Genomic DNA, 25,843 nt, shown 5'->3' on the forward strand with positions numbered 1-25,843 from the left:
AACAGACTTGCTGCTGTCCTTTCCCAACCATGGGCTTTCATAAAAGTTTTGAGAATATTAAATTGCAATAGGCTAAGCTCTGATACCTGCAGTTGGTGTACTAAATATGGTTTTGACTTATAATGCTTTCAACATGCTATGATATTCTCCAGACATAAGCCTGTCATAAGCTCAGAAGCAACTGCCATGCTATGCTTCTCCTATATATTCATACTATCATAAAGTTTAACATAAATAAGTCATATGAAGAGATTAACAGTAACAACAGATTAAGGCAGGTATTAGCAACAGCCTGTAACAACAGTTGTATAAAATGCATGAATTACTTCTGGAATTTCCCAGTCAATGAGTAACAGAAATCATAGAAAGCAAATTCATATATATCAAAGGATAATTTTAATGTAAACATTTAGCATATTTATAGATTCTAAAACTCTTGGTTCTTAAAAGATTTAGCAATTTATTACTATTCTAGATACTTTTCTAAAATTGAAAGCTTCATGTTTAGTGATAGCTCAGGAATGTAAAAGTTACTTTATACTTTATTCCTTCCTTTATACCAAAATATTGTAAAAACTGACATTTCTTTATTACATAATTTATAATTTAAAATTAAATACTGAAGCAGCTAAATTTAAGCTAATTTTATCTTTCTACTTTCCAAATATATTATTGCCAGTATTTATTACTTTAAATGTTCACCAAAATATTTTCAATATTGTTTCAAACATCACATGTATAAAATTTGGATTAATGTTTCTAACTAATTCTTAAGTCTGTGGATGGACAGAAATTAAAGTTTAAACAAACCAATTCAGTTTTAAATTCACTTTTCATTTGAGATTTTCCCCAGAATGCTATCAAAGTAATTTTACACCTTAAAAAAAAAACTTAGATTATAGTCTATCACTTCCCAATTCAGGTTGTCTCCAGTTAACACCCAAAACATTCTAAGTTTTTATTCTTTTTCTTTTCCAGTTGCTCCTCAAGATACTTTTCACTTCAGCAAGAAGTTCACATGAAATTCTTTAATACTTTGAAGGCAGTTATGTACTCCAAGAATTTGTACTTCAGTTCCCCACCCTTCCTCCACCCTTCCTCCATCCTTGGATACTCAGATCAGTGCTTCAAAGTTGCCTCCCTTAGCTCCTCCCCTTGAACTGGGGTAAACACGCAGATGCTATTTTAAAGACTAGCATTTCTCTTTGTCTGTGAAGTCAGACAGAACGAGAAGAAATCCACTTGATTCAGATACTCTCAAGATTGTTAAAGGAATCATTTCTTTAAGGGCTTACATCTAGAAGCATTCAGATAAAAGGTAATGTGCGACTATTCTCTCCATGACTATTCTTATATTTTACAAATTTACTCTTCCAAATGTGTTTCTTTAGCCAGAGATTTACATTCAAATTACTTATAATTAAGAAGTTATTTGAATTTATTTCAGTCAAATTAACAAAATTAAGTAGTTAAAAATGTTCTGGCTTTTCCTATTTGTTAGTCACAATCTAGGAAGAAAATTCTGAAATATCTTTGTGCTCACTTTCCTCCTTGTAAATCATGAAGCCACTGTATTCACATTTAAGAACCTTTGTTAGGGCAGATATGTTTATGTAAACATACATATATGCATGCATATAATATGCAGTAAGCTACATTGGTGTTTTGAAAAGAACATGTTTGTATAGTATTACAAGACCTTTTTACTTCAAAAACTTTTGCATTTAGAACTGAATCATTTCCCATTTCATCAGGGTATGGCTAGATGTAAGACAAAGCTCAAATGTTTCCTTTCAATTTTTAAACTATTGTTCCAAAAACAATCTATTCAAAAATCAAGTCTAACATACCCAATCATTTCAACTAAAACATGGGACTAATAACTTGAGATGCTTTCTTAGAAAAGATGAAATGTAATTATATAAGAGGTAATTATTATATAAGCTTAGTTTTAATTTAGTTTTGCATACTAGATTCTGATACTGTGCTCTACTTTTATTTATAAAGCATTTGTACCCTCAATATTTCTTTTTATAATTAAGTTTGTTTTCCTGTGATGATAAAATTTCATTTTGTCAGGTTCATTTTAAAAGTCTAAGAGTTTATCATCATCTCACTATCCATCTTTAGATATATGCCAAAAGTATCAAGTTGCTAAAAAATCTCAATAAATAAATATTATGTTTATTTTATTAAAACACTTTTCTAGTTAGAAGTCTTTTCCTGATTAAATTTATTATCATAATATTTTTGTATCTCTCATATTAAAGGCTTGCTGTTTTATTTATTATCTACAGAGTTGAAAAATTCTCCGTAAATATCTGTACCAGTTGGCTGGCTAAAAGAATGTCATAACCCATGTCAAGGTTTTATTAAAATCTTGAGTGTTAGATCCATCAGGACATGGTGTAAGATCCGCCAGGACATGGAAATTGAGGTTCCAGATTCATGAGTTCTTTATTCTTAATCTTTATCAAAACTGATTTACAGAATCTTATTTATTTACAGAATTCTTATTTCAGAAATAAGAATGATGTAAAATAAGGAAAGTCATTTAGAAGCACCAAGTCAGCCTTCCTGTGAGAAGGGAAATGCTCTACAACTTGCCATGAATGAAGTACCTGAAATGCGAAATGGCAACTAAACAACTAAATTTGGATTTTATATGATCTTATTCAATTTTATCCTATATAGTGTCTTGTGCCAGTGACACTATAGAGTATATTTCTAAGATAATAAGATTATTAAATGCTTTCATTTACAAGTACTTCTGACATAGAAGAAACATCAACAACAACAACAACAAATGTAGGTCACCAGACAAGAACTAAATATTTAAACGACTGCTGTGTAGCAGGAACCTTTTCATCACCAATTAAAAAGCAATAAGGTCTTCATTTTTACAGACCAAACAGTAGGTCATCCCTTAAATCTATCCCTTAGAAAAATAATATCTACAAAGAGTTCACTGAAAAGACAACAACGTCATTATTAATTCTGTACATGAATGAAAGAAATAAGTGATCTACTTATAGTCGTCTCAAGCAGAGAAATGAGGAAGCACTACATTGGGGAAAGAGACCAGATGTCTAAGAATTTCATACTTAGAACTTCCTTCAAATTTATCAGAGGAAAGTGAATGGGGGGGGGGATGAAGCTCAAATCACTGACCGATTGATACTCAGAATGACGCAATGAAAAGACATTCGAGGTGGTACTATGCATACCTTTACACCAATCAGTAAGTCAAATGTATAGTCAGGTGACAAATTACACTTTTCTAAGAAGACAGTAGATTTATCTGAGAAATAAAAGCAGATGATTTGAAAGTTGAGAACTTCAGACTACCTCTTTATTCTGATTTTCAAATCATAATATTAGAAAAATTGAAAGGACTTTAAACCTTGTTGTTTTGAAGTCTCTCAAAGCTGTAGAGATGTATTCAGACAAATGTTTTTCCATGAGTGCTACTCTGATCCAGGCTCTACCCTAAGAGGAACAAGAAAGGATCAAATAAGAACCTTAAAAAATATTTTCTATATACTGTCAAATATCTGCATAATAACAATAAGGAATAAATAATTCAAAACAAAGAATAATCAGGAAAACATCTAAGAAGACAAAATAGGATATTTTGGTTATATTAAATTTTATATTTTATAGATAAATTATCTTTTATCTTTCAGCAGATATATGACATATCAAATTACAGCTAGGTACTCTAACCCAAGTTAGAGATATACTTTGAATCATATAGTACATATATAAAATTATACTTTAATATCCAAAGGCAGCATGCTAGTTAAAATGAATCCTCTTATAAAACACATAAAACAGATTCTTTTAGTACTTACTTCAGCAATCCTTGTCGGAAAAAATATTCTACTCATATCCCAAGAGGAAGTTTTTATACAGACAGTAAATTATAATGTATGATCAATCATAAACCCAAGTCATGAGTTATTAAATTTGGAGCTCCTTCCCCCAAATTTAAAACATACTACCAAAGATTTAAAATAGAAAACAACAACAACAACAAGAGGCCAGGGACTGAGGGTGTAGCTCGGTGATACAACACTTGTTTAGCACAATCCAGGTTCTAGTTTTACCGCACTCCCTTAAAAGAAAACCTTCAACTCAGGTATCAGCATATTTCAGCACAGAATCACAGACAAGCAATTCTGACTTGTAGATCTTTAAACAATACTAGACAGTATCAACACTTTTTAGTAGTAGATATTAGTTAGTCCTTCTTAATATTCCAAAATATTCCCTATAGAGGGTGTGTGTGTGTGTTTGCACTTGCCTGTGGATTTATTTATTAATAGACTTGCCTTAGTCTATTTATTGCTTTGTATCCCCCTCCCCTGACATTTTTTGAGACAAGGTCTCTCTCATCCAACCTGGAAGTCATTTGGTTATTTTGGCTAGATTGACTGGACAGCAAGCACTTGAGACCCACCTGTCTCTTATCTAATTTCCCATGCCTCTGACCTGAAATTATAAACCAGAGCCACTACACCAGGATTTTTATGTGGGTGCTGGAGATTTGAACTCAGGTCATCAAACCTGTGAAGAAAGCACTTTACTTCACTGGGGATACCTCCTCAGTTCTTTTTATAGCCTATTTAGACTGAAAGAATATAAGGAATGATATCTGTAGAAAGAATGTAAAATACATTTACTTTCATTTCTACCTAGTTCTTCCCAATTCACCAGCAAAAACTATGAAACTGAATAACACAGAAAACCGAAGCATTAGAATGGCAACTGGAATAAAGGTGCCTAATCAATATATATTATGCTCAACCACATGTTTGGACAAAAGCATGAAAATGTCCACAGATATAATGATTTTAGGTAGTGATCAAAATAGCCAGGCTGGAACAGCAATGTTGCTGGGAAGAAAATGAACAACAGGGATGGGGATATAGCTGCACGCCAATCTTCTTCCCTCCCCACTACACTGACTTTCCGCTCTCTGCACTCACCCCATTGTTCCTTTTGAGTAAGCCTGGAGGAACCCACAGGAGGTGGGGCTGTTTGAAACAGAGGAAGGAAAAGGCAAGCTGTGAGCCTCCTCACAGTCCCAGGATTCTCACTACAAATTTAGTTCAACACATCAACTAGTAGTGGGTTGTAAAATCAAAAGTCTACACTGTCACAAGTATAGAAGCAAAGGAAGGTGCTTTCCAGAGAAAGTTAGGCACAGGAGACTGTGCTGTGCTAGATAAGAGATGTGGGCAAAGTCCTGCTTCCGGATTTATTAATTCCAATCCCCACAGAGCTGGGCTGCACTTAGTTTCCTGCCCTTGCATGTGTGTGGAACCCTCTGTTGTGGTAACAAATTATGATAATTTTAATGATTTATTTTCTTTTAATAAAAAAACTTTTACTAGAGTAGAAAAACAAACAAGACTTATGAAGACTGTTGGCCACCACAATATAGAAAACCTGACGGTATTAAGGAATTTATACTTTATTACTTGGCAATGGTGAATCATGAAGACTTTAAAAAAAATCACGAACATTGACAATAGTTTTAAGAACAAAATTATTATGCTCTAGACTCTATTCAAAGACTTTTGTGTATATTAAAATAGTTCTCCTAATAATTGTATGAGTTAGGGATACAATATTATCCCTATTTTACTATACGATGAAACAAAACAATATGCCATTAGTATAGGAAAAATACTTTCATCATCAAACAGACTAATCTATAAATTCTTCTTTCTTGTCCAAAGAATGAGATATCATCACTTAAAAGAAAGAACTAGACGATTAAAAGAGCCTTCACACATGCACTAACACTTGTTTGAAGTCCAGATCCTGTCCCAACTTTATCTCTTGCTAACATAACATCATAGAGAACTGCAGCTAACTCCCAGGGATTATTTTTCAAAGAATTTTCCCACTTCTATCATTTTTGCAAATTTATCAGTGTGATAATGAAATCTTTGCAGAATATTTACCATCTACAGCAGTGGTTCTCAATCTACCTAATGCTGCAACACTGTAATACAGTTCTTCATGTTATGGTGATTCCTAACCACAAAATTTATTTCACTACTGCTTTATATCTGCAATTTTGCTACAGTCACAAACCATAACGTAAATATCTGACATGCAGGATATCCATCCTATAGGGGCCTTGACCCACAGGTTGAGAATCTGTGGTCTATGGCTTATATAGGTGTTGTCTTCATTCCTGATATTTTACAATCTGTTTTACTTCTTGGAGAGGTGTATTGAAATCTATTAATTACAATGACCCATAACTTTTAGTATGCAATTTTAGAATAAATTTGATTCACTGTAATTGAAGTGTTGGTCTTTATTCTTTCTTTCCTTCTACTTGCAGTTACTATTTATGTGGTGGCTTCTTAAATGAATTCTTTGACAATGAATTTTTATCACTTATTGTTATTCAAACATACACAAAAGCTTACATAAGTGTATTTCCTTAAAGCGAGTTTTTTATATATTACATTTTCATTGTCATTTTTCAAATATGTTTCAATTTTGATTATGATTTCCTCATTTACCTAAGAGATACTTAGAGGTCCTTCAAAATGTCACCCATAAAGGGTCTTGCTGTTTTGTCATTATTGCATCCAGCTTACTTCCACTGTGGTTAGAGAACCTACGTTACGTGATCCTTTGGAGGTCACTGAGATCAATTATGGCTCAGCAAACAGTTAATGTCTGTATAAGTCCTATGTGTATTTGATGAAAATTCTATTTTATAGCTAGCTTTTTTAAAATGTCCAGTTTCCTAATACTCATCTTTGCTCCTATTTTTAAACCACTGTAACTACTTAAGAGTTTATTGTATTTATCATCCATAGTTCTGTTTCTTTTGTAGGTTTTCTTGCTATCAGTCAATTTTTCTTCTCTTTTTGGAAACTATGAAATTTGAGACAGTTTTTCCATGTACCCCAAACTGGCCCTGAACTTAGGCCCCTCTTTCTTCAGCTTCCTGAGTGTTAAGATTACAGGCATGTACTACCACACCTAGCTTGATGTTCTTTCTTGATATGCTTGATTTGATTGAATAACGGATATTGTTAACAATAACTCATAGCACAAGGAGGCTTCCTTTCCCCACAGTTGATTTTTTTTCCCTTAGAGGTATGTAGAAGATCAACACTTTTAGGCCTTTTTTATTTTTGTTGATCTTTCTGAACTGTCTTTACCCTCAGTATGAAAACTTTCTGGCCTCAAATGAAAGTCTGGAGTGTTTACAGAACATCCTACCTAGTTTTTTCCAGAACTTTAACCTCTTATTTCTACAAAATAAAATGAAAACATTTAGCCTGCTGTTTTACCTGCTGCTTAATCCTAGCTCACAGACTAAGTGTTCCCCCTCTCCCAGGATTCATGACATGACCCCATATTCCCCTCCCCTTCTCACTCTGACATACAGAGCTGATAAGCAAGCATGTTGTTCTATGGCTTTACAGCCATTTACCCTTGTAGCTGCAAGGTAAAAGACTATGGTTCTACCTAGTACATGTCCATTGGGACGTAGGTCAGGCCAGTCTAGATAATATGGTCTGAAGCCTGCTCATCCTCAAACCCTTTAAGTATCAGAACACCACCCTCCAGAATGCTCATGGTGGCTATCTCTCCTAGTGTAGCACCTCTTGGGATATGAAGGAAAGGCTCTTTTACTTCAAGGCCCCGTCATCCTGCCTATAGTCTGATGCTGTCTTTTCCAGTGCTTTCTGATTTCATGGCTGCATAATGGCCCCTGTGGTCATAAAGCCCTTCTCTTTAAATAAGGCACATTATTAAGAGTAATTTTTGTATTGAAGTGCATGTTTGTTGTTTTCTCAGTTATTTTCTGCATTCTGAGGACAAGCCAGTTACATACTTATTATTCCAGCCTTTATTAAAGGGGTTTACAAAACTTGTTATACTCATGTTTCTTATTTTATATTTGAAAACTAGAAAGTTAGTTTTCCATTTTTAGGTTCTCAAATACTTTGCTACCAAGCTAAACTCTTTATAGGACCATTCATCCATGTGATTTCTCTTGAACAATTTCTCAAATAAGAATGGCCAACAGAAAGATACTAGAGGTGGATAGTCCTGTCACTATGCACATGTCATTGAGTCAAGACCAATATAAATGATCTATCCAATAATCTTTCATGACTTAAACACAAATTTATTTTCCATCTCTATGATTCTGTGTGCTTCCACTATGATTATGTATTTCTGCCTTAAAATCTGTTTTCTTCATTAAAATTTGGGGATTTCATCATCCAGTAAAAAAAGAGCTAGGCCAGATTCAGGAAGCACTTCAAGTACAAAATCACTGGCTTCTAGGAATGACTTAATCTGTGCAATTAAATATTGAAAATTTGTGAATATTTTCATTCAACTTTCATGATAGACTTACTAAACATTACTCTCTATGTGCAGCAATTGCATACAGCATCCTGCTGGGATAGAGAAAGAAAGGCAATAAGCTCTGTATATATACAACTAGGTGGGGTAGACTTTATTATGGGAAGTTGTATTAGTTTTCTATTGCTATTCAGTAAATTGCAAATGTAGAGGCTTAAGAACACACTGACTCAGCACCTTTACTATTCAGAAGTCTGAATGGGCAACACCAGCATCTTTCTGTTTAGGGCCACACAAGGTGCAGGCCACTGGGGAAAAAAAATCTACATCCAAGTTCATGGCAGCAGTTAAGTGATGCTCTTGCAGGTTGGCAACTGATGCACCCTTTTTTGTCTTCAGAGTTCTTGGCAGCATCCACTTTTAGCTTGCAGAGGCTACAAGCATTTTCACATTTTGGCTCTCGACCTTATTCCAGACACTGGGGAAACCTAATGTTTCACAAGATTCTGGATTAATATTTTTGAGATGGTTGGGTGGCCCCATCCCTCACTGGGACCATGCCTATATCCACTTGATACAGTCTCTACAGATTCTCTCTCTTCTTTGTTGGGTATTTCAGCTAATGTCATCCCTGTTGGGTCCTGGGAACCTCTTGGGTCCCTGGCATCTGGTACTAGGAGACTACTGAATACACACCTTAACAAATTACAAGAAGGACCTTGGTGATGACAATATTATTATTTCTTCTACCAAATGAAAAACTGGGCTCATTTTGGATTTTTTCCCTTCATATAAGTGCATTTAGGTGACTCTGATTGGATCCCACACTGTTGGTTTTTAAACTCAGATATCATAAGACTTGGAGGAAAGTAACTCTGGAAAACTGATGTGTTTGAAAGGTTTTGATTATCTTTATAGATCTTCTTTATGGTAATGACTGATTCTAAAATACATTTTTCTCATAACAAAGTGAGAAGCCAAAGACTTTTGTGTATATACTATGACCTCCAGTTCTGAGTTAAGGGATTTCTGTGTGTGCGAATGTTGTGTCTCTGCATTTCCACGTGTTTCTTGTGTCTTTTTAATGTTTGTTTTGTCCTCCTCCAAATTGCTCATTTTGCTTTATCTTATTTTATTTTATTATTATTCCTTAGATGCCTGTTTGTTTTCTAAGTGCAGACAAAAGGGTGTGGATCCAGATGGGAGAGGATGAGGTGAGGAACTCGGAGGACTAGGGGTGGGGAAAACTATATTGAATGTAACAGAATGTATTATATGAAAAAATTTATTTACAATAAAAATGAGGGGGTAGAAAGAAGTCTTTAGTATTTTAGTAGGAGCTATCAGAGTGCAATACCAAGCAGGCAGCAAAAATACCTAAAGAAGTTGAAAAAAAATATGTGCCACAATTGTTTGCTTCATCAAAAAATACAACTAATCTTTTAGCCTAAAGAAATTGATATATTATTCCTAAGTCATAAGGAAAGCATGGAAACAAAGCTGATACAAACTCAACTAAGGTGCAGTTTCTTTCTTTTTTTTTTTTTTTGCAGTTTCAATTTTAAAATTCTAAAATAATGAACTATGTCATGACTTGGTCTTCAAACTGTAAATATTTATTTTTCTACTTATGACAGCCCAATGAAACATAAAACATTTTCTAAATTAAGGCTAACATATGTCTGCATCTCAGATCTTTTAAAAAGGTTTCTTATTTTTATTTTTTTACAAATTTTAAAAATTATGGAAGACCCTAAGAGAGCTTTTAGGTAGATTATATCTATTAATATTTACTGTACCTAACGTTCTAACTCAGTAAGTGGGGAAAGTTCGATGGCTCAATGAGTTAGTGTACCTGTCCTGCAAGCATGAGCCTAAGCCACATAAAACTCAGCATGGCCAGCCGGTGGTGGCGCATGCCTTTAATCCCAGCACTTGGGAAGAAGAGGCAGGCGGATTTCTGAGTTCGAGGCCAGCCTGGTCTACAGAGTGAGTTCCAGGACAGCCAGGGCTACACAGAGAAACCCTGTCTCGAAAAAACCAAAAAGGAAAAAAAAATAACTCATCATGGTTGCACAGGCCGTTGTTAGCATTCCAGGGGTAGTGGAGTAGTTAGTCAGGTCAGAGATTCTCCAGCTAGTCAACCAGCAAGCTCAGCCAAACACCAACTGTCCAGTTTAGACAATACGGTAAAAAGTGATGAAAGAAGACACCCAATGTGCATGCACAAATATGCAAATCTGTACATTTGAATGCAGCAAGTGCCATACACATAGACACACACAGACACACACATACAGAGACACAGACAGACAACACACACAGATACACACACACACACACACACATATACATATATCTTCATCAAATGATAATTTTAAAAAGTTGATGCAATGTGGATAGGTAACTAAAACAATCAACTTTTAATAGATTATTGCATTAAATTCATAGGCTTATCTTAAACTTTGAATTAATCATATATTCATGCCTGTATTGTGTACGCCTATGAATTGGACATTTGGAAAATATAAGTTAGGCAGGTCTTTCAAATACTAAATTATACAAAACAATTTAAAAATATATTTCCTGATTATATAGATGCTATCAGAAAAGCTCTTATGAAGCTTAAAGCAGTAAATGCAAGTTTTCCAAAAGTTTAATTTTTGCTTAAGAGCTTGATCATTAGCAACAAATATTGTCAGTTGTTTCATTATGCCTATTCTTCAGGAAGAAAGGTTATTTCTTTCATAAAAATGTCTGCCAAATGTCTAAATCTGAAAAGAAATAATATTGTGTGTGTGTGTGTGTGTGTGTGTGTATGTGCGCGCGCTCACACGCACACACGAGAGAAAGAATGAGAGCTCAGGTCCTCATGCTAATGTGGTAAGCCCTTAAATGAAGCCTGTTCTCTCTCTCTCTCTCTCTCTCTCTCTCTCTCTGCCCGCCCCAGCCGCCGGCCCGAAAAAAAAAAAAAAAAAACCCTCCCTCCCTCCCGCCCTCTCTCTCTTAATCCTAAATTACATTTTGTAACTTTGCAATAAAAATAGTAGCACACAAAAAGTGCTTAGGTCACCTCACAATACGGACAATTATACAAGTGTCTTTACTGAAGTAACCATAGCAATTCAATGTGTTACAAAAGTATTTTCTGATATAACTTACTATAAAATCTAGGCTGGCTGGAACTCACTAAGTCTCCCAAGCTGGCTTCAAACCCTCAGTCTTCCCTCTTGCCTCGGTCCCTAGTCTGAGAGTACAGGCATACATAATCTTGCCCAGTCATTTTGTACATTTTCATACCCAGTTGTCTAGTGAATACCTAGTCAAAGATTAAACTGACTAGATTAAAATGCCTCCAACAGACATTCTAAATAAACTGCCTTTTTAATATAAACTACATGGTAGGAAAGTACTCAGTGGCTACTTGTGTCATTTGATGCCACTTCATTCATTTGTGCAGGCCAAGCCACCATTGTCTGTGCATTAGTAGTGTAAATGTTAACACAGCGAAAAGAAAAGGAACACACAGTGTGTTGGTTTGGAGATCACAGACCCTCAAAGAAAGGCCTTTGAAGATCCCCAGGATTCCTGGACTTCACCCTGTCAACCAGGCTGGCCTTGAAGTCAGAGATTCACCTGCCTCTGCTCCATGAGTACTGGGATTACAGGTGTGAACTCTCATGCTCAGCTTGAACAGGGTATATTTTAAGTACTTCTTAAAAGGAAGACTGCAGTGAGTAGGTTCTTATCTTTCTGCTATTGAAGATGCAACAGTGATCATTCAACAAAGAGTATTAGAAAATAAGTACATACAATAATATAAAAGAAAAGAAAAAACCTCTAAAGGATGTCAACAACTTGGGTAATGTGCAAATTCCAACAACAACAACAACAACAACAACACCTCAACAAAACTTTTTTTCAATACAGAGTTCAAATATTTTCAGTTCAGATAAAATACCTTCTAATTAGATTAGACATATTTCATATTATCAAGTCTTACCTTAGCTCTGGAGGAACTGACATTTTCCATATTTTCAATACTACAGATACAGTTTTGTGAAACTTTCCGGCAAGCCACTCTGATGTAATCCCAGAAGCTACGAGGGCTTTCATAGCCAAACCAGGTTACTTGACCTTCAGGAGATAAATTGTAACACAGGATTAATAAAACTAGTCTAGAAAATTCAAAACACAAGAACAGTAAATTCTGAACAAAAAATACAGTGTACTAGTAAGGAAAGGACTTATCAAAGTATTGAAAAATGCTAAACTTCATCCCATTCTAAATTCACTAGTGTTACTTTTGAATACCAACATTGACAATGTTGTCATACAGTCATTCTGCAATGACAATACAGTCATTCTAAATTGTAGTATTCACATGAAATGAAAAGGAAGTGGACACTAAAAATATCTATTGTCTAATGTTTTTCACTAGAGCACAGGAAGCTTTCCCTGCACTTCCTGGACACAGGGTAGCATTGTTGTTGTTGAAATTTACACATTAACCTTACAAAGTTGACATCTCTTAGAGGTTTTAATAATATTTATTTCATTGTGTATACTTATTTTCTAATACTGTTTGTTGAATCATCACTGTTGCATCTTGAACACTAGGAAAATAAGAAGCTACTCACTACAATCTTCCTTTTAAGAAGCACCCTGTTCAAGCTAGACATTATGTGTGTACAGTTGGATTCTAAAGGCTTTTTCTACTTTGAATAGAAAATACATCAAAACAAATCTTTTATTCCTCTCTATAAGATTATATTTCAAATCTTGAGACAGTTGGTAATTGACCCTATAAGAAAATAAAAATCAATTAACATTCCACATTCACTGCAGATTTCCCACCCAATCTCTACCTATAGAACTCACCTCTGTCATTTATCTGCTGTCATTTAGTCACTAACCTGTGAAAACTCAGGCATATACCATCCTCCTTTTCTATGGTGGTTTTATTTTCTTTATTTCTTTATTTTTTTCATTTAACCATGTCCCCTTATATTTTCTCTTTTATTGAAAATGATTTTTTCTCATATAATATATCCTGATTAGGGTTTTCCCTCCGTCTCCGCTTAGATCCTCTCCAGCTTTACTCCCATTGAGATCCACCCCCTTTCTGTCTCTCATTAGAAAACAAACAGGTTTCTAAGGGATAATAGTAAAATAAAATATAATAAGATAAAACAAAAACTAACACACTGGAATTGGACTAAACAGACAAACGGAAGGAAAAGAGCTCAACAGAAGGGCCAAGAACCAGAGACCACTCATTCATATACTCAGGGACTCCATAAAAACACTAAACTGGAAGCTGTAAAATAGACGTAAAGGACCTGGTACAGACCCATGCAGGCCCTGTGCATGCCACCTCAGACTCTGTGAGCTCATGTGTGCTTTGATCATGCTGTCTTAATGGGATATTTTCTTAGTGTCCTCCATCCCCTTTGGCTCTTACACTCTTTCTACCTTTTTTCGTACAAGGTTTCCTGAGCCTTGAGTGGAGAAATTGATTATATATCCCACTTAGGTCTGAGTACTCCAGATTTCTCTGACTCTCTGCATAATGGCTGGCTGTGGGCCTCTGTATCTGTCCCTATCATCTGCGGGAGGAAGCTTCTCCAGTGCTGGCTGAGTAAGGTAAAGGTCTATTTAGCCTCATCCTGTATATTTGGATAATTACATGTCTGTGCATGAAAAGACATGTCACTTGGTGTGTCTTATGTCACTATTAATAATTCTAAGTAGCACTCGGAGTAGCAGGTACATATGAGCCTCGTGTGCTTAATATTTTTAAATGTATGTTCGTTTTAAAAACTTAATTGAAATATAATTGCATTACTTCTCCACTTTACTTTCTCCCTCCAACTCCTTCTATGCCCCCATTCCTCAAATTGAGAGCTTCCTTTTCTTTTATTAGTTACACACACACAAATATATTTATAAATGCATAATATAAATACAACTCACTGAGTCTGTTTAGTGCTGTTTGCATGCTTATGAATATATATACTTAGTATTTTTAAGTGGAATATGAGAAACATCTTTACATTTTGGTTGTCTGGAAAGATTTATCTTACCCAGAGAAGTTCTTTAATCTTACTATCGAAACATTGGCTTTTACTTTTTAAATACATGCTTCTTTATTTGGATCTAGGTATTTGCCTGAGCTCTTCCCTTCCACAGTGATGATTCTCTCCAGGTGTTTTCTTATGAATTGCTATTTGAAGTTCAATGTCTAAGATATTTGAGTAACTCTCAACCATGGCTACCAAACGGACAGTTTAAAAAGTAAACTCATTTCTGACTAGAAAATTCATACAGTTTCTTGGATTCTTCAGTTTGCATATCCTCAAATATTATTATATAGCACTTACGATGTTAGAAATAATAATTCAACTGTTACCACTGTAGTTCTGATAAATATAACAGCATAGTATGTACAACTAATAAAATCAAGATTAAAGAAATCAAACTTTCTGTTGTTGTTGTTGGTGGTGGTGGTGTTTTAATGTTGTAGTAATTATTTAAACTTGGCCACTGGCCAAGCCGACTATCTAAGCTGTGGTGGCCCTGCCTAGCCGCCACGTTTCTCGGCCTGAGGCCACGTGTGTGCTGCAGCTAGAACCAGCCCGCCAGAAATACCAGCCCTGCCACCCACTAGATGCCAACGTGAGAGATGGCTCTGCCAATCTTCCACACTGTCTCCGCAAGGCAGGGCATTGCCCAGACCATTCTGCCATCCATGCGGGCCCAGTAAGAGAATGAGACTCTAATTCTTATAGATTAATCAAAGGCTTTATATGTTTGATAATGGTTAATAACAAGATGCCCATACAAAGAGAGTTGTATCCCAATTAGCTAACCTAATTATAAGTCTATAAGTTATTCCCCACAAGTGCTCTCCACACCTGTGTGGTTCTCCATTCTCCTACATCTCTGCCCTCTCTAGCTCCTCCTCTTCCTTTTTTCTCTTCCTCTCCCAACTCCTCCTCTTCCTCTCCTTACTCCTCCCACTTTAGCTCCTCCTACATTTTAACACCGAGTTTCTCTGTACAATAGCTCTGTCTATCCTCGACTTGCTCTGTAGACCAGGGTGGTCTGGAACTCACAACATCTTGATTTTAAAACTTAGTGTAAGACCTCTTTATTTAAAAAAAAAAAAAACATTAACTGAAAGTTTTGGACAACTCATGCAATGTATCAGGAAAGATTATGAGCTGATATAGCCCTCCCAGTAAGTCAGTTCCATATTCCCATGCAGCTCAGTGATAGAAGACATCACAAGCATAATGGAGATAAGCCAGTCACTTGAGACCTTAGCAAAAAACTTTATTAAAACAACAGCACATAGGTACTTAAAAAACATACTATTAAGTTTATAATTCTATACTGAATAGTCCAAATATGAAAGTGCATATAATCTTGAGAAAACAAACACTACTTTTATCTGGTAAATAAAACTAACCCAATTAAGATGAATATAAGCCCTCCTCTAGCAAGAAAACTAAACTGGTTGAGTGTGGTCTGTCTACTGTGGAGGCTGGGGCAAGTGTTCCCTTTTATTTTTACCTTCATTCTTTCCAAACTCAAGCAACTTACAGTCTCTAACTTGAGCAAGAGCCTAAATGAGTTTCTCACTTTTCATCTTGAGATCTGTAGAACTGATTAAGAAAACTTATGTTTGAACAATCTGGCTCAAAACCTTTTAACCTTAAAATAAATATACACTTTTAAGTTTAACATTTCTTCAAGTTATAAACAAATATGTTTTGAAAGAGCAGTGTTCTATTTCTGCCTCAACATGTTATAGTTTACACAGTTTTTCCCGAACGTTGGAAATAGCATTCCATTATCAACACATTCATCAGTTTAACAACACTGGCTAAACTCCTACTCCATGGAACAGATTTTATTTGTTGTAACTTCCAATTTTTTTAAAAAGCCTTTTTCCTCCCAGATGAATTTTTTAAAGTAATCTTTTTAGTTTTTGAGATTATAATGCAGTTACATTATTTTCCCCGTCCCTTTTCTCCCTTCAAACCTCACCACAGAGCCACCTTCCTTGCTGTCTTTCAAATTAACCTGCTCAGTCCATATAGTGTTTAATGACCACTTTGGAAAGTATTATAAATGTTGGCCAAATTGTTTAAAAAGCTCAAGTAGAGTTCTACAGGAAAACTCCAAGGCCAAATTTCTTAAATCATACTCAAAACAAAAGACATTTTCTTTTCTTATGAACAAACACTGAAATTCCCCATAGGACACTGTCTGACATAATTCCAAACAACTAGATCCTTTATTAAAGCACAAAACAAGTACACACAATAATATTTCATAAAAAATCAAAGGAAGGTTGACAGAGTGGTGCCACATCTATCTTACTTCAGATTATAACAGTTTAACAAACATTAAAATTGGAAACATCTGAGAGTAACTGCTACATCAAGCTACAACTATAAAATGTACCCACAATAAAATGCAAATAAGAACAGAATGCTTGCTCTTAAAATAATGTCAATTATAATTGTTTAAGCCATTCATATATATATATGTATATATACTGAAAAATTTTCAGTATAGAGATATAAAATATTTTATTATTTGTAGAACCAAAAACTTACTAACGTATTAACAATTTTCATGAGATACCATTAAAGGAAAATAACCTATAACATAACTAGACTTATGCCAAAAGCTTAATCAATCTATCATATAAACTGATGACACTTCCTGAGTCAGTTTATGACACTGTTAGTACACTAGCTATTAATCTCAGACTATGGTTACTATTTTCACTTCACTATAAGAGGTCATGGGAAAATGTTTGATTTGAAATATATATTTACTTGAAGATATTGTTTTAGTCATAAGTAACCATCTTATTCTAGACTGAATAAAAGTGACCAGAGGCATAGAGACCAAACAAGAATCCACTGGATTCCATGCTATCTGTAGACAAGTTTTAACAATATTTTTATTTTAAGGATGGAAAAAGAGAGGTTCAGAGACTGCCACAACCACACATTTTTCTTCTAGCCTCATGGGTCTGAATGATGGAGGAGAATCAGTTAATTGGTTTTCCTGTTGATTTTGAATTCTCACCAATAGCCCTCAGTAAGAAGAGGTAGGGGGAACATAAGGAAATACACTCTCTGGGACCTTCTCACATAATATTAAAATCTTTAGTATAACTGCTCTCCTCCTGTAAATAATGAAAACAAGCGTTGCCACAGTCTCTGTGAGTTCATATGTATATCAGTCCTATTGTATGTGAAACACGTTGTTCCATTAGAATCATCCATCACGTTTGGCTCTTATTATCATTCTATTTCCTCTTCTGCATAGATCCCTACACCTTGAGAGGATCAGTTTGATGAAGATATCTCATTAGAACTGGTTATTCCAAAGTCTCTCACTCTCTGCATATTGTTTAATTGTGGGTCTCTGTGTTAACTCCCAGCTACCGAAAAAAGGGTTGAACAAGGCCTTATGGATATAAGTGTATTGCGTTAAGAGTCATTTTACTAATATATTCCTTTGGCAAAATAACAGTATTAGGTTTCTCTTAGTGTCATAGCCTATCTAGTCTCAGGTTCTTGACCACGTTAGCAATGACAATTCATCTTGTGGAGTAAGCCTTAAATCTATTCAAAGAGAGGTTTGTTACTTCCATAACATTTGTGCCAGTATTGTGCAGTTTCCTGTTAAAGGCCATATGGATTATATGTGGCTTCTACTGACGATTACTTTTCTACTCTCATAGTATACGGACTACCTTCCAGCACCATGAATATTAGCAGTGGTGAAGCTTCTAGTTAGACATAGCTGGACTTTTCTGTGTTTGATTATATAAATAAGTGTTGTCTTCAGCAGTAGGGTCTTAACATTGTTATGAAGAACAACTAGTAGCCTTGACAATATCCTGTGGCATTTGCAGGGTTCAGTTGGATTTTGCCAATGATTCAACAGGATGTAGTCAATTTCTGGCACTTGAGGTTTCCTTGTTGGCATACGATATCTAGTTGGGAACCTTGTCTCCTCATTATATGGTGACTTCATTTAGATGCCATATATATATATGTGTATATATATATATATATACATATATATATATATATATATATATGGAAGCTTCAACAGTGGTAGGTTTCTACATGTTTTTTCAAATAACCTTTAGTGTTAGTTGTCCCTCCTCATATCCCTCCTTTACTCTGATCTCCCCTCTTCCTCTATATTTAATCCTACAATTATAGTGCCCCCTTCTCTCCACAAGACTGTATTCTATTTCCCTTTCCTTCCCTAGGTCCCTTACTAGGTACATGGTTTATGGTTATTCAGATCCTTGCACACATATAGGAAGCTTAAAAGTTAATATCCACATATAGGATAAAACATACAATATTTGTCTTTTGGGTCTGTTAGCTCAATCAGCATGATTTTTTTCTAGACCCATTCATTTACCTGAGAATATCATAGCTTCATTGTTCCTAATATAGTAGGATTAATATATAATAATATAATATATAATAATATATAATATATAATAATATATAATATATACAATATACAATATACTATATAATAATGTATAATAATAATATAATATATAATAATATATTAGGATATGTTCCTAATATATATTTTTCCTATATAATACTCCATTGTGTAAACATACCTCATCTTTATTACTTATTCATCAGTTGATGGACATTAAGGCTGTTTCCAGTTTTTGGCTATTATAAATAGTGTGGCAATGAACATAGATTAATAAATATCTCTGTAAAGGGGGATAGAGTCCATTGGGTATATGCCAAGAAGTGGTAATTTTATCTTTAGGTAAATCAATTCCCACCTTCCTGAGGTAGTATCTATCATACTGATTTCCATCATGGCTATATAAGTTTGCATTCCCTATGTCTTCTCTAGCTTATACTCTTATTTGTTTTATTGATCTCGGCAATTCTGACTGATATAAAATGAAATCACAAAGTAGTTTTAATCTGCATTTCTCTGATGACTAAGGATGTTGAACACTTCTTTAACTGTTTCTCAGTCATTTGCATTTTGTCTTTTGAGGACTTTGCTTCTATAACCTGTTTTTAAATTGGATAAAATCTGTTTTCTTGATGTTCAACTTTTCTAATTGTTTATATATGTTCATCATATATATGTATAATTGGTAATGATTTTTTAATACCCTGTAGGTTGTTACTTTGTTCATGATGGTGTCCTTTGACATACAAAAACTTTCCAGGTTCGTGAAGTCCCATTCATTTTAATGGCTACGTTATCAGTGTCCCGTTCAAGAAGTCTTTTCCTGTGTCAGTGAGTTCAAGCCTATGCTCCACTTTCTCTTCGATTAGATTCAGAATATCTGGTCTTCTGCTGTTCTTCATCCATCTGGAGTTTTGTTTGGTGTGATAAATATGAATAGATTTGCAATCTTCTACAGGCAACCATCCAGATTGACCAGCACAATTTGTTGAAGCTGGTGGCTTTTCTCCAGTGTGTATTTTTGGCTTTACAAAAATCAGGTTTCTGTAGGTTATGTAGACTCCCATCTTGATCTTCAATTCAATTCCAATGGTCAACATGTCTGTTTTTATGCCAATAACATGCTCTTTTATTACTATAGCTCTGTAATACAACCTGAAATAAGAGGGGTTGCTACATTTTCTGGTATCTTCAATTTCTCTATTCAGTATCTTAAATGTTTTACTATGCAAATATTTCACTTGCTGGGTTAGTTATTCCAAGATTATTTGTTGTTGTTGCTATTGTTAGTGGTAATATTTCCCTGACTTCTTTCTCAATACGTTTGTCATGTGTGTATGTGTGTGTGTATGTGTGCATGCGCATGCATGTGTGTATGTCTATGTATGAAAACTACTTTTTTCGTATCTTAAAATTTTGTTGAAAATTTTTTATCAATTGTAGAAGTATCTTGGTGAAGTATTTAAGAGCCTTTATGTATAAAATCTTATCAACTGCAAATAAAGATACTTTGAGTTCTTCATTTCCTATTTGTACCCCCTTGATTTTAAAGTAGTTGTACTGTGCTAGCTAAGCCTTCCAATATTATATTGAATAGGTATGGATAGAGTGAACATCCTAATTTCAGCTGAAATGCTTTGTGTTTCTCACTGCTTAAGTTGTTGCTGGCTCTGGGCTTGATTTAAATTGCCTTCATTACGTTGAGGTCCTTTGTTTCCCTAGTCTGTCCAAAAATTTTATCATAAAGGGGTGTTGGATTTTGTAAAAGGCCTTTTCTGCATCTCTTGAGATGATCATGTGTGTTTTGCCTTTCAGCTTGTTTATATGGTGGATTACATTGACTGACTCATATACGTTGAACAATTCCTGCATCTCTGGAGTGAAGCCAACTTGATCATAGTGGATGATCGTTTTGATGGCTTCTTGGATTTGGTTTGCAATATTTTATTGATTATCATGTTGTGAGAAATTTCTTTTTTGGTCCTGTCTATTTGGTGTTCTGTATGCTTCTTCTACCTTGAATGGCATTTTGTTTGTTTGTTTGTTTAAGACAAGATTTCTGTGTGTAGCCTTGGCTTGTCCTGGAATTAGATCTGTAGACCAGGTTAGCCTTGAACTCAAGAGATCCACCTGCCTCTGCCTCCTGGATGCTTCGATTAAAGGCATGCCCAGTTTGATGGGCATCTTTGGATTCAGACAATTATATATTGTAATTTTGTTAAAAGTGTTTTCTATGCCTTTGACTTGGGTTTCTTTTCCTCTTCTATTTCTATTATTGCTGGTTTGATCTTTTCATAATATCCAAGAATTCCTGGATATTATGGGTCTGGGTTTCTATATTCAACATCTCTGATGGAGCTATCTATGTATACCTGTCTTTAAGACCTAAAATTCTCTCTTCCATGTCTTTTAACCTATTGATGAGGCTTAGCTGAGGATTTTTTTGGTTTGACATTCTAAATCTTTAATTTTCAGTTTTATTTCAGTTTGGGTTTTCTTTAGTGTTTCTGTTTCTTTGCTTAAATGTCTTGAAGTATTTTCATTACTTTATTCAACTGTGTTTTATTAGTCTTCATTAAGACATTTATTCATGTCCTCTTTAAGGTACCTCAACAAATTCATAGTTGCTATTTTGAGATCTTTATCTTGCGCTTCAACTAATTTGTTTTTGCAGTACCTATTGCAGTAAGATTGTTGGCTTCTAGAGGAGGCATATTATCTTCAGTGTTCCTGTGCTAGGATCTAGGCATCTGGGGTTATGATGGTTGAAGTGTTCTTGGTAGATCTCCTTTCACCTTTGTTGGGAAAGTGTTTTGTTCTTTGGTTGCTAATAATCACTCTTAACCGAGGCAAATGTGCTGGCTATGGAATCCTTAGTGAAGAGTGTTTCTATAGGTTGGCAAGTGTTACAAAGCAATGAAGCTGTGCTTAAAAAGAATGGCTGGAAGGGATGGCAGGAAACAACTAGGGGGTACCTGGATCCATACAGAAACTGAGTTCTTAGGGAATGAAGGAGAGCTGTAAAGAGGGGCTCTTTCCAGCAGGCTGCAGAGGTGGAGGAAGAACTCTGGAGAGATCAGAGTAAGGACAGCAAGGACAGTAAAAGTTACCTAACTTGTCCCTAGCTAGTGTGGCCACTGGGTATCTCTGGTAGAAACTATTTCTAAGGGTCATCAGGTGTCACAAAGGAACAGAGATGGGATGGGAGGAACAGCTGAGATAGGTGGCAGAAAAGAGCCAAGAGAACCTGGTTATGCACCAAGAGGCAGAGTACCGTGGGAATGGCAGTTGTGTGAGAGCTCATACTGCAATTTGGCTAAAAAGAAAGCAATGCTTTTCTATGCAGTCATTTCTATCATTTCATAGGTTATAATATTAAAATGTATTATACACAACTTTTATTCAACTTTTAGAAGGCTGCTTTAAAATGGTATTTATAAGTTGGATGTGATGAGTCATATCTAGTCATAGTATACAAAGGGATGAAGCAGAGGGACTGTGAAAAAAGTTTGAGAAAAGCTTAGGCTATTTAGCAAATTCAAGGCTAGCATGGGCTATGGAGAAGAATCCTGTCTTCAAAAACCAACCAACCAACCAACCAACCAACCAACCAACCAACCAGACAAAGCAAGCCAGCACAGTGAAGCATGTCTTTAATCCCAGCACTCTCTAGGCAGATGCAGGCAGACCTCTGTGAGTTTGAGGTCAAGCTGGCTTACACAGTGTCTGGCTAGCCAGGAATACATAGTGAGACACCGTGTTAACAATACAAAGCAAAATAAAATATAGTTAATACATCCATATCCATACACACACACACACATACACATACAATCAAAGAAGATACTATTTATAAGTAGATTGTTGTGAAGACTAGTGTTTGTGGACCCAACAATTTAAAAATCGGGAATACATAAATCATTCAAATGTTCTTAAAGTTTTAAATCAAACTTTTTTTAAAACAAATAAATACATAATTTTAATAGATTAGGCTGTATAAACAATTACAACTAGATAAATAAATATATAAAGTTCAACTATTAATGAACAGAAATGAATACTTCCCATGAGTTAAAGCATTTAAATTTATGAATAAGAATATGATCAAAACAATTTTGAATTATATCAAATAGAATTGAAGATACAGTCATTTCAGGTTTATGTAAGAAATCAAAAAGTAAAAATATAGTATATATGCAAATACAGCAAACTTTCCAAACTAGTTAGTCTACTCGGAATATTATGGTATCAGAATGGTTATAGATTACATCAGGAACTTAGCAATAGTCCTCTGATAGAGGATCTTGCAGTTAATTTCTATTTTTAAAGGGGAATAGGTAAAACTAGCACAAATTAAAAAAAAACTCACAAAATTAAAAAATCAGAAAAATATAGAATTGAGACTATGACATCCTCCAAATATGAAATCTACTAAGCTTTATCATCTTCCTTGTTTTACAAAATGAGAAATGTTTATTATAAGAGGAATGTTAGAACAATAAAGTAACCAAAACTGTTTCTAATATAATAAAATTCATAGGCATATCAAATGACTTTTTGATGATTATAAAACCTCAAATTACTTTATGCAAGTAATTTACAAGTTAAGCTGGAAATGCACAGTTTCTCTGGTAAAAAATCAAAAGGCTACAAATAAATAAATACTAACATGAAGTTCTACTGGATACAATCAATTAATGATAAAGCCCCCTAAGTTGGATTATGTGGCAGAATAGATCTATACTTTGAATTCTGTGATTTGTTGGGGTTTTCAAAGTGCTATTTCTATAAAATAAGCTTGGAAAAGTCTCCAGAGTTTTAAGATCAAAAACATTTTAAAAACTTCTGCAAATAGTTAAATTTCAAATTTGCAGATTAAAATGACTCCTTGGTCTAGATGTAAAATATGAAGGCCATTTATCTCTATTTCTTAACAAATATAACTATTTGAGATATAGCTTTTACTTCTCGCCCTCCCCCCATACACTAACTTAGCACTACAACAATCACACGATCTAAGCAAAAGCAAGCGCTTAATATTCAGGGGCTGTTTTAGAATTTTAGGCTTTCAATGCTATATATATTTCACCAACAAATAAAAAATTATATATTAGCAACAATAATTAAGTGAGATATCAGAAAATAGTAGTCAGATATATTATTATTGGTAAAAGCTTTTATGGTAGCCAATTTAACAGCATATAAATTTCAAATTTTTTAAACTCTTTGTTTTTAATAACCACATCCAATAGTTCATTAGTTATTAGAAAATAACTTACATCGTATGTCCCTGGAAAGTGAATTCTTAGAAGAAATCAGCTGTTGATAGTTCATAAAGTAAACATTATATACTGTCAAAAATAAAACGGAGTCACAAGACTAGAACAGATGCGGAAACAAAAACACGTATGTGGATACTTCCAACAGCAGTGTTTCTAAGAACAAAATACGTAAACAATGCAAATTCCACTAACTAATGAATGGATACATAAGATGGATCAATATAAAGGAATATCATCCAATCACAAAAAAAGAGTAAAGTCCTATAATACAAATAAAAATACAAGAACACGGATTGAAAACATTGTGCTATCAATGAAATTATATACAAACCAACTACAAAGGACACATATTTTAAGAAATTTCTAGATTAAATAAATGTCTTGATAGTTTAATAGTTTCTAGGGGATGCATGAAGGTGGAAAAGTCAGATGACTACTTAATCAATGGGTAGAAGCTTCTTTTAGGGCTGATAAAAATGTTCTGGAGGTAGATATCAGGGATACTTGTATAACTGCAAATATACTAAAATCCAATGAAAGGCGTTATCTTAGTTAAAATGGGACAATTTTTTTTCATGAATTATGGTGATAAAAATAACATCATCTGCAGTTACATTTGTAATTCTGGACATTTTCATTACTATTGCAACTTTATATTTGGATGCTGTACCTTTTGGTGAATTATGGGAAAACAAAAATGTAAAGAAGAAATGGGTATCCCCAACATGAAGGGATACAGAGAAAAAGAATAAGAATCATGACAAGCTCCTTTTGCTTTTAACAGAAAATATAAGGAAATCCAGGCGAACCATATGATAAAACAGAGTAAAATTTTACTGTGAAGCATCTACTCAGACAGCAGAAAAAAAAAGATAAGGGCTCTAAACTGAAGAATAAAGAAAGCACAGAAATGTAATGGAGATTAAAAATAGTAAATGAATAGTATAGAAGTTTAGTGATTCTTAGTTTTCTAGTTAGCAACCTTTTTCTCTACAGTTTGTTTAGAAACTAAGAGTTTCTATTTTTAGAATCTACAGTTATACTATTAAACCATAAGTTTACTAAGACACATTAATAATTATTTTATTTTCTGTAAGATTAAAGATATTAAACCTAATTTTCCATTGAACATAAAGCCCTATGCTTCAGAAGTTATTTAAATATGATATTCAGCTTTAAAAATCTACTGAAACTTTCTTTTATTTCCAAACACATAACTTAAGAGGATATCTCTGTGAGTGGCCTTGTCCATTGTCTAAAAGCTAAGTCCTGGCAATTGGAGCAGTTTCTTATCTCTAGTATCGTGTTTTTGCATGGGTCTATGGGCTCTTACTGGATAACTTCAGTTCATGTTACTACAGAAACAATTCAAGTCTCATTTATGTGAAAACCAGGAATCAAAAGTTGGAAAGCCTTCAGAAACAAACAAAGAAAACTCAAAAGCCAAATGGACAGGTTTATCTTTACTTATTGTTTCTAAGAGTGTTTATACTCACTTCAAAAGATCGCCTCATAGGGAGGTGACTATTTACCATCTAAGTCAGGAAGCACTTTGAGGTTGAAGCCAAGGCTTAGGTATCAGAGCAGTTCAGTTGGATTACAGAAATTATGTAGTGTCAAAGCACAGACATTCTAGCTCTTTTTAAGTTTCTGAAATCAAATGGTATTGAGGGCAGGAGGAATAGAGATCATTGCTTCTG

General features: G+C 34.5%; 2 protein-coding genes across 3 annotated transcripts in view; one reads left to right on the top strand and one right to left on the bottom strand.

Moving 5' to 3' along the window:
- Rundc3b (RUN domain containing 3B) overlaps positions 1-25,843 on the bottom strand; it is a 115,222-nt gene that overhangs the window by 63,775 nt on the left and 25,604 nt on the right. For both annotated transcript variants that reach the window (XM_028776063.1, XM_028776062.1), the window contains exons 3-4: positions 12,362-12,495; positions 3,404-3,489 (exon numbers count right to left, since the gene is read on the bottom strand). In XM_028776063.1, coding sequence (XP_028631896.1) covers positions 3,404-3,489; positions 12,362-12,495 — 220 coding nt within the window. The remainder of the gene's footprint in view (positions 1-3,403; positions 3,490-12,361; positions 12,496-25,843) is intronic.
- The window catches only part of Abcb1 (ATP binding cassette subfamily B member 1), a 144,806-nt gene continuing 120,266 nt past the window's right edge, over positions 1,304-25,843 (top strand). Inside the window, exon 1 of the mRNA XM_028776061.1 lies at positions 1,304-1,318. The gene's annotated coding sequence lies outside the window, so the exon portion shown is untranslated. The remainder of the gene's footprint in view (positions 1,319-25,843) is intronic.

This window comes from Grammomys surdaster, unplaced genomic scaffold, assembly GCF_004785775.1.
Source record: "Grammomys surdaster isolate TR1022 unplaced genomic scaffold, NIH_TR_1.0 264, whole genome shotgun sequence".
NCBI classification, from domain to species: Eukaryota; Metazoa; Chordata; class Mammalia; order Rodentia; family Muridae; genus Grammomys; species Grammomys surdaster.